Here is a 9,578-nt window from a genome sequence, read left to right as displayed (position 1 = left end):
CTATAGGGTAGGTGGAGACACAAGTCTCTCAGCAATAATATGTCCTGTTACATTTGGTTAAGCCAATCCTCCAAGTACTGATTTTCATATGTGTTTGATAACTGCTTGTGCAGCCCCTTGATACTCTCGGAAGGTGCTTCTTCTATAAACAGTTACCATTCCAGAGTTGGCATTGAGTTGGATGGGAAGGTAGAGACTGAGCTATTGATTCCAGCCAGCCATTCTACCCAAGACAGCCCACTTGTCTGAAAAAGCTTAGCCCCCACGTTTTACACTGAGATATTTCCACTGTTCATAACTCCTTAAGGTAAATAAATCCCCTTCCTGCTCCCTCCGGCTTCAGCAAGCTCCCCGATTGAGGGTCTGGGCCTGGGCCCTGTCCCCTCCCCCCGACCTTCCTCACTCTGGGAAGCAAGTCAGGCTGCATTTACAGGCTGTAAACCTATTGTGTGGGAATGAGATGAGAAGCACCAGGAGGAACTAGAGCCCCCCCTGACCCGCTAAACATACGAGGGTCGGCCTCTCAGTCGCTCACACAAGGACTGCAGGAACTGCTGCAATACATAGTATATTAACTCTAGGCTTCCTCCTCCCGCCGCCTTGACGGTGAGCACTGGGACTCAATGCACGCCCAGCCATTCAACTCACTGCACATGAGCCCATAGCAAAGATGAAGCTGCTCAAAACCCCATCCTGGCAAACTGCTGCCCACTGTCTCCGGCAGATGACAGTATGAGTAATGGAAGAGGAGGCAGTAAGCAATGGTAGATCCCATTGAAAGCTTAATCTACGTACCAGGCAGAGTTACTCCCAGCAAGTTTGGGAGCCATTTTTATTGCGTATGAGCATCTTTGGATTTAAAAGAGACATGCTTATGAACCATACATAGACTATAGTGCAGTTTATTCATATTAAATGCACATGCTTGAATTTTACATTACAATGTCTCAGTCCATACTTGCTTCTTGGAACACCCAGTTCAATTAAACCTCGGAAGCCACTTCGCTCATATTGACATCAAGCAGGAATCTACCAGTTGTCCTCAGTTTCTTCTGAATCTCCAGAATAATAAACAACGTGCAGCTAACAGAGCAATGCAAGCAGATAACATGTGCAGCACTGTCCATGCCTAGATTTTCTTTTTATATGTTTAGGGTATTGTGTACAGTACAGGGTCTAGGGCCAAGTGACCTCAAATACACATATAGACAGATGAGTCCAGTCTGCAAAGAGGGGATCTGAACTTCCCTAATGTTCATCAGTATTCAAAAACAGAATTTTAAGATAGGAAAATTCAGGTCCAGGGCCCAGCTTTCAATTCTTCATCCTGCCTCTTCAGAGTTTGTTTAAAATCCTTCATTAAGCAAAATCTTAAGTCGTCCTTATGAAAGGATGACCAATAAGCTTTAGCAAAATTAACCATAGGGTGGGACGTAGCTGGCACTCAAGGGATGTGTTTGTCAGGTAAGTGGACTTATCAGACTGACGGGGGTTCTTGTATGACAAATGGACCGTAAATCACCGCACGCACATCCAATTTCCTCTCCCATTTGCATCAGATTGGAATGTTGACCATTTGCCAGATGCAAACCTACGCTGATGAATGATGATGCTGGAATTATTTGGATGATTATGCAGCAGTACAAAATGAGATGTATTATATTTGTTTGCCACAAAGACCCTAGCTATAGCTTTGATCTATTTGAAAGACAATAGATACAGTGTTCTACAATACACTAGCCATTAGAAATATGAATCTCTTTAGACAAAAACCATAACTTTTTTTTCTTTGCTGAAATTATATACGGGTCATCTGGCCTTTGGGTTGCCCAAGAAGAACTTCCCATTAGAAACAAGAAGAGCTCTTCGAACAGTAAATGCTGTGCTTCATCTAATGCTGCAATCACGTCTGTCAAATTCATGTTAACACACATAAAAAAAAAAAAAAAAAAGCTGGCAGTTACCTAATAAAATATTTACAGAACTAGGAAATTGCATCCACTGATAGGTCTACTTAGTTTAGGTTCTTACATGTTCCATCTTTGATAGCCAGGGTCAAGTTAACTAACATCCCTTAACACGAAACTCATTACAACTTGAGCCACGCTCCCTGCTTCCAGGGTGCGTTTTAGTCATCAAAATCTGGAATGTCATCGTAGGAGTAGCCCCTGTAGCCTTTGGAAGCATAGTATGCAATGCGCAAGTGATAAAAACCTGGTAAGAACACCAGGATTCCAATGATCAATACCGGGATAGCTCTGTCTGTTCCCTGGAAGAGAGAAGCAGAGAAACAAAAGAAAATAAATACTCAAAGTAAAAGCTTTGTAACAGGAGCTTGCCTCAACTGGTGTCACACCCTAATCCTGCCTCAGTTTCCCTTCTCACCCAGGCAAGCAAACCACCATAAGCAGGGCTTTGACCAACTCGGCCCTTGTGGAGTCTGGTTTATTAACACAAACTAACTGAAACCTAGAATCTCTCTGCCTTCTTCTCCTGGACTTTTAATTCCTTCTTAAGGATTTGCTTCTGCCCCTCACTATAGGTAACTCTAGCCAGACCTATCCCTCCAGCTGGTAGGGACAACTTCTTCCTCCTCTCGACCAGCGTACACTGTCAGGCCCACTCCAGGCTCGGAGACTCTCCAGAGGCCTCTCCTAGCTCCTGATTTTCCCCTGTCTGACCAAGCAGATTACCATCACGTGATGTCTGACCACTGGCCCAAATCGGTCATCCTCTGGGAGGCAGGTAACTAGGCCCAGGTGGAGCTGAGCCCAACTGTCCATAAAGGGCCAGTTCACTCTGTGCCAGGCTTGATTTTAAAATCACTCTAGACCAGCGAAGCTCTAATTTGATTAATGTTTTGCTTGACAAGGCACAGGGGAGGGGAACTATTGTTAGTTCCCATTAGGTTCATGTGGCTCCTTTTGCAGTTTGGAAACATTGCAACTTGGTGAGGCTTTAAAAACAAAACAAAACTGCCAACCACAGGCCAAGGCCTGCAAACTATGCTGAGGGAAAACTCTCCCGGGAATTGGCGTTGCACCTGAACAAGAGTCAAATCCTGCAGGCCAATCTATTTAGTGATCAGTTCATCTACCTCTGAAATGTAGCCAACTCTGGAGTGGTAAGCAGCAGCCATTATTGAAGCAACACAACATAACAGCTTAAGAATAGAAGAAGAATACTGTATCCTTAAGTGGAGTGACAGGCGCAAACGTAGGCACTAACTACCTTGAGTGCAGCTTAAATGCCTAGATGGGCCACCAGAAAAGAAAATACTACAATTGTATGTACTACAGTTTGGCCAGAACATTCCTACAGAAGGGGCCATGAGATCTTGAGTCATGAGCAGTGATCAGGACCTTAGCTTGACATCTCCTCTGAAAGACAGCAAACCCAGCACTCCCAACACCACGATCGAGTCAGTACTGGTAGCTGGCAGGACATCATTTTTCCTTATCCCAGCACAGACCAGCCCACGCCTAGCTAGAGAATGCAGATGGGATTATAGCCAAGGGCAGCAGGGCCGCTGGCAAAAGTTATCCAGGGAGAAAAGCTCTCACTCTGCCTACAGGTCCTGGCAGTGAAGTTCCATATTTAAGACAAACAAAAGTTGGCAGGAGGTGATTTTTTTTGGCACTAAACACAAACCATATTTTAAAAAGATATTCAGCCCACTTACTCCTTTGCTAATGTATCCTGCGAGGAGAAGCGCTCCTATGACAATCAGAAGGGTGCCGATCATGAACAGAACAGTGGCCAGTGCAATGGCCTTGTAGGGGATTTTGGGTGGGCTCCTCTTGAACTGCAGGGAAGGCAGATATTAAATGGCATTAAAATGTAGCACATCTTCCTGTCTTTGGTGAGCGGGGAGGATGGCGGCACTCAGACCAAGCAGAGAAACTGCCACAGGGGGTCTTCCCTAGCCGTGGGGATTGTGAGAGCAGCAACATCTCGGTCCTATCAGGTAATCTCCTCACGGCCTATCGGCTCAGGGGAGTTCTGCCCATGTAATGCCTCGTTCTTTCAGGGCGAGGATTCATACATCCTTGTTCCCAGAACCAGCTGTAGCTAAGATATTTGGAAGTGTCAGTGTCTGTTCCCTTCAGAGATGTCACTCCACAATGGGGTCGTCTCATCCCCAAAAGGAACAGATATAGATCTAACCTTCTTAAAATAACCAGGATTCCAGCTCCAGCCCTGTGTCCCATCCCAGGGGCCATTCCATCTGGCATGCCAGATTCCATGCTGGAGGTGCAGCATGGGAAGTACAAGCCAAAGGAGAGGGGCTTTAAGACACCTTTGTCCCGTCCTGATTCTGGGCTGCATCACGGTGCAAGCAGCCTTCACGGCTGTGCAAAGTTCTGATAGCCTCCCCAATGCTTCCATCACAAGCTTGAATGGTCGTAGCTGCTTGCACTATGACTGCACTCCGTCTGCTGGCACTTGTGTGCACACATGGAGCATAACACAATGGGACACGTGCCTAGTGTAGCAGTGCACAACCCAAGGGAATTCTTCTTTGACGTGCTGCAGGCTGTTTAGGTTCCTTATACCTGACCAGAGCAGCACACAGGGGCCTAGAGAGGAACCTCATCCCATCATATCTATGGAGGTCAACAAGGAACAAAATTCAGAGCTGCTGGATATTTTTGTCACATAAGAAAAAGAAAAAAAAATAATTAAAAAAAAAATAAGGAGGTTTTCCTCAGTTTTCCCCTTTTACCTGCAGGTCAATATAACCATCATCAGTACTGGAGAGCTTGGAGTACTTCACTTTGCTACTGGGGATCCCAGCAGCTAGATTAGTACGCGATGGCATCATAACAAGAAGGCCGTGTCATCAGCTATAACCTGAAACAAACAAAGCCATTGCTTATAGCAGCCTAGACAAGAGGCAGTGTGGTAGAATGCAATGCTTGGAGTTTATTAAAAGGTTAAATATCACTTCTAAAGAAACAAGTTTCCTGACAACACCTTAACTCATTTAAAAACAAAAAAAAACCAACAATCACACCTAGCATTTATATAGCATGTTTCCATCCACAGGTCTCAAAGTGCTTTACCAAAGTGAAGAAGCATCATTATCCCCATTTTACAGAGGGGGAAACTGAGACACAGAATGGGGAAGTGACAATGACGGTGCAGGGCACATAAAGCTGATCTGCCGCCCAGTGAATTGTATGGTGGGATATGCCAACTCCCTTAGAAATGTTAATCTTTCCCCCTCGTTTATGCTATTTGTCCACTCTTTATAGCTCACTCAGAATAGGCCCTGACAGCAAACTATTCAGTTTCACTAGCACAGCATGGCAAAGCCTAGGTAACAAATAATACAATGGAATATTGAATTCCACAAAAATTTGGAACTATTTTCAGAAGAATTTAAACTACCACCTGTATTAGGGGTTTACAAAGTTTTGTTGTTTTAAAAAACAGCCTCACATTTGTTCATAATAAATACATAGGCACAAATGTACCCAAACCTCCCAGACCACATGCTAATTGTGGTCATATGCCACATACCCTGTGCCATGAGACCATGGCCACATCCAAAACTGGTGCCACAAAGCTTGGTATTAAACATATTGTATTAGCATCCACGAACCTCAGTCGAGGTCCCTCTGTGCTAGGCACTACACAGACAAGTAACAAAGAAGACAGCCTGCCCCAGAGAGCTCGCTCCCTATTTAACGCTATTTTGTTGAAGCCATAATGTTCTGCAGAGATATGCTGATTTTGGCACAAAGGTTTTTAAGGTCTGGGGTTCCCTGGTCACTTTGGATCAGAGAAAGGATGAATTGAAAGCCAAGGTTTCCAGTCTAAACCCACAAAAACAACGAGGAGGATCTTAAAGACTAACAAATTTATTTGGGCATGAGCTTTCGTAGGTAAAAAACCCACGAAAGCTTATGCCCAAATAAATATGTTAGTTTTTAAGGTGTCACCGGACTCCTTGTTTTTGTGGATACAGACTAATACAGCTACGCCTCTGAGTCTAAACCCAGACACTTTGACACAGATTTGTTTTGCAAAATCATTCAAAACATTTGGTTTTCATTTCAGCATAGAACAAAAACAAATTTCAAAACCCCGGAAGCTGTTACAAAACGGAATTGCCTATTCCTCCAGACCACTCTATCACAAGACAGGCCAGACACAGACAAGTGGACGGAACAGGCCAATAGGGAGGAGAAGGTATCAAAATAAAACAGGAAAAGCAGAAAAAGAGAAGTCACAGCTCCCTGTTTGCCTACCTAGATTAGATCTGCGAAGGAGGTAATGTTCAGTGCTGGAGCTTTATTTAGCCAAGCCACACTTGTACCCTGTAATTTCATCTTGCTGTGAATCCAAGCCCTGTGGTTTTCTTGCCTGCAGTGACACTCAGTCGAGATTGTACTCACCAGGCTGGGGTATCTAGCTTTGTTGTACAGCTGATGGCCTTGCTTTCTAGGAGCTGAAACCTGCGTTTATCCTGCCATCGATGCCTCTGTAGCAATACACAGGAAGCGATGTCTAAGCTGACCTGTCAGCAACCCAGTCATCAATGCATCCTGCCACCAGAAAAATCTCCTGGAAGTCTGAAACCCAGGATAGCTTAGCTGTTCCTTCCACAACCAATGCTGCTAAGGACTCATATCCAGGTCTCAGGTATCTGTGGTTCTGAAGGAATGACTTCAAACCTGCACTGCAGTCTGCATGCACTCCACAGCCAGTGGGCAGGCCCATATTTAAACAGCATTTATAGGATACCATGATGCTCCAATACCGTTTAGTTGATAGGGGAAATGCAGTTCACTGCACAAAGGCTTTACTGCCTCTTTTATTAACTAAAACCAGACAAACTTGAAAATATTTTTGCTCACTAAGTGTATATCCTGATTCCCTAAATTCCTTGGGGGAAATTCTGCCCAGCTCTATAACCTATTGAACAATATACTCTCCCTCCCTCCCACTGAAGGAGGGTTCCCTTTTCTTGAATACAACACAACCCCACCAAAAACTGCCAGCAGGCCTCTTCTTCCCTGCAAACTTCAAACCTTGTACAACTGGTATGTCAGAAGTACTCTGCATGTATCGTGCATATGCTTTGATTTAAACTTCAATCTGGAAACTCTAGCTGTATCCCAAAAGAGAGAAGAAATGAATGGTTAGTTCATAGTAGCAGACGGCCAGTAACATCTTAGCCATGGGCTCGATTCAGGATTTTGCTTCCTTTATGGACAAAGCAGGCAGACAAAACACATTTCTAATTTCTGCAGCTATTGATGACAGAAAGAGCCCCAAAGGTGAAGTGTCTGAGGAGTGGGTTATGTCCTCACCTACTCTCAACATTCAATGACAATTGCCAGGAAGTGCATGGTATTGGCAGATACCGCACAAGAAATACTTTGCGCTGCATTAGAGCTTTCTGAGTATGTCAAAGCACTTTTATATACACTAAGTAAGTCCCACACACATCCATGAGCTAGGTATTATATCCACTTTATAGGTGAGGAAACTAAGTCACAGAAGTGATGGCCCAGACAGCTGGACAAAACCCCAGATTTCCTGACTCACAGTCCTGTGCCATAACTACTTATTTCCACTGAGAGTAAAGTGGGCCCGATTCTGTGTTGACTTGCCCCAGTTTTACATCAGGGCAACTCCATAGTCTTTTCTGTAATCACATCTGATTTACACCAGTATAAATGAGAAAAAAAAGAGTCGAGGCCTGTGTGTTAATGCTGATAACTGTCAATAAAATGGAGACGGACAGCAAGTCATTGAAACTCTCAGAGCTAGAGTCTTATGTTCTCATTTATATCAATGAGAATCTGGAGTACCTCCACTGAAGACAAAGGATATACTCGAGATCTACAATGGGCAGTGTCTAGCTCACTATCTGGCCTTCTTTACAGCTGAAATCTGTTTGCAATCCAAGTTTTCTATGATGTCTAGCCACCTTCTAAATACCATAAAAGTCAGTTGATTTTACTTCCAGAATAAAGCTCAGGATCACTGACAGATCTGTGTAAAAGGAAAGGGTGTTTTTAAAATTAAATAAACTTCCATTCCCACTGCACCACCGGGATTGCTTGTACAGGGGGGAGTCTATCCTGGCCTTGTAAGAGCAACAAACTCTTTCTCAATCGTACCCTGATAAAGGGGGACCCCTTTAGAAGTTTTAAATTCTCACTGATATCAAAGTCCATCGAGAGATCCTGATAGTCCAGAAACATCAACCTCCAGGAAGTTTATCTACTGCTACTTTAAACAAACATGGATTAGGCGTTCTGATTAAATTATTCTCTTTGCTAACAGGAAAAATTCAAAAAGGGGCTGTTCATAAGCTTATCTGGAATTGCATGGCTCTGTCACTTGGTGGCAGATCAAATCAGCCAGTTCAACATGTGTACCCTAGAGATGCAAAATGTCAAGATCTTAGCACAAAGAAGCAGAATAAAAATTTCACTGCAACAGTGTTCTGTACCTGTTGTTCAAGCCCATCTCGTCCAGTACTGCTGTGCTTTCTCTCTGCTGCACAACCCAGGAAGTTTATTCACCCTGATAGTCATTTCCTTCCAGGTTAAGGCACTAAGCCTCATTTTGATTTGACTCCATTTCTTCTTTTAAAAAAACCCAGCACTTGATTGGTAGCTGAAAAGTGGAAGCTGATTGGACAGCTTGTGCTGCGTGCCAGCTGCTAGGACTCTGTAATATGTGTCACACGAATGGGACAAGCTGGGGCTTGTCTGCTGAATACAGAGCTGTCCTGTGTGGGTTGGTGGGTGAGGGGGATCCCAACTTAGAGATATTTCCACACAGTTTTTTTTTTGGTCAAGCATCTTACTCTTGCAATTAAGGATTCTTCAATGTCCTTTCATGAGGCATTTATAAATATCTCATTTATTTTTGTAATGGAGATCTTACTCACAATTTGTGTCTCAAGATTGTAAAATCCCAGATAAAATCCCCTGCGGAAGCTTTCAAAATCAATCAATAAATTCAAAGGGCCACTCTTAGTTATTTACAACGTGTATCAGATAACTTGCATTGATACAGCACTTTTCAACCCAAAGGGCTGTATATACATAATACAGGTTTGTACAACACATAGTCCCCCACCAAAAAAAATTATGAGGTGCTCAAAATCATGAGCTGCTTTTTATAAATAATAAACCTGAGGATCTTTTTATTTGCCAGCTGGCGTTTCCGCTTTTAGGGTTCACACATTCCAACTTTTATCCCCAGCAAGAGCAAGAAGCTTACTTAAACAAACAAACAAACCACAACTAGGGCTTCTAGGTGCTAGAGAGACAAACAATAATAATAAAAGGGCTAAATCCAGAGATTCCTTCAACCATCCCAAATCACAGATATGTTTAGGATGAAGCACAATAGCTGTATAACTACACAGCATGACTTCACACATTTAACACAGGAACTGCTGTGTCACCAGCACCTGTAACTTTATTGCAAGTTTTGTGTTTTTCTGAAGCACTGGGAGTTGTGCAAGTGTGTGTGGGGAGGGGGGAGTTGTTTGTTTTTTTAAGTAAGCTTCTAGCTCTTGGTGGGGATAAAAGTTGGAATGGGGA

General features: G+C 43.5%; 1 protein-coding gene across 3 annotated transcripts; it reads right to left on the bottom strand.

The window, feature by feature from the left end:
- Window positions 1–886: 886 nt before the first annotated feature.
- Window positions 887–8,633, bottom strand: TMEM230 (transmembrane protein 230). 3 transcript variants are annotated; one of them, XM_065584455.1, is made up of 5 exons: window positions 8,474–8,616; window positions 6,258–6,490; window positions 4,727–4,854; window positions 3,683–3,805; window positions 887–2,269 (listed from the first exon to the last, which is right to left on the bottom strand). In XM_065584455.1, exons 3-5 carry the CDS (start codon window positions 4,823–4,825, stop codon window positions 2,129–2,131), a joined length of 363 nt encoding a protein of 120 aa, XP_065440527.1. In that variant the 5' UTR covers window positions 4,826–4,854; window positions 6,258–6,490; window positions 8,474–8,616; the 3' UTR covers window positions 887–2,128. The 3 variants fall into 3 exon arrangements, with proteins under 3 accessions (XP_065440527.1, XP_042696213.1, XP_005285248.1); XM_042840279.2 differs by having other exon boundaries at window positions 6,405–6,490; window positions 8,474–8,601; XM_005285191.4 differs by lacking the exon at window positions 6,258–6,490 and having other exon boundaries at window positions 8,474–8,633.
- Between the last annotated feature and the right edge of the window lie 945 nt (window positions 8,634–9,578).

Source organism: Chrysemys picta, chromosome 2 (genome assembly GCF_011386835.1).
Source record: "Chrysemys picta bellii isolate R12L10 chromosome 2, ASM1138683v2, whole genome shotgun sequence".
In the NCBI taxonomy this organism is placed as follows: Eukaryota; Metazoa; Chordata; order Testudines; family Emydidae; genus Chrysemys; species Chrysemys picta.
The sequence above is the reverse complement of the archived record's forward strand: the minus strand, read 5'-3'. Positions and strand labels throughout refer to the sequence as shown.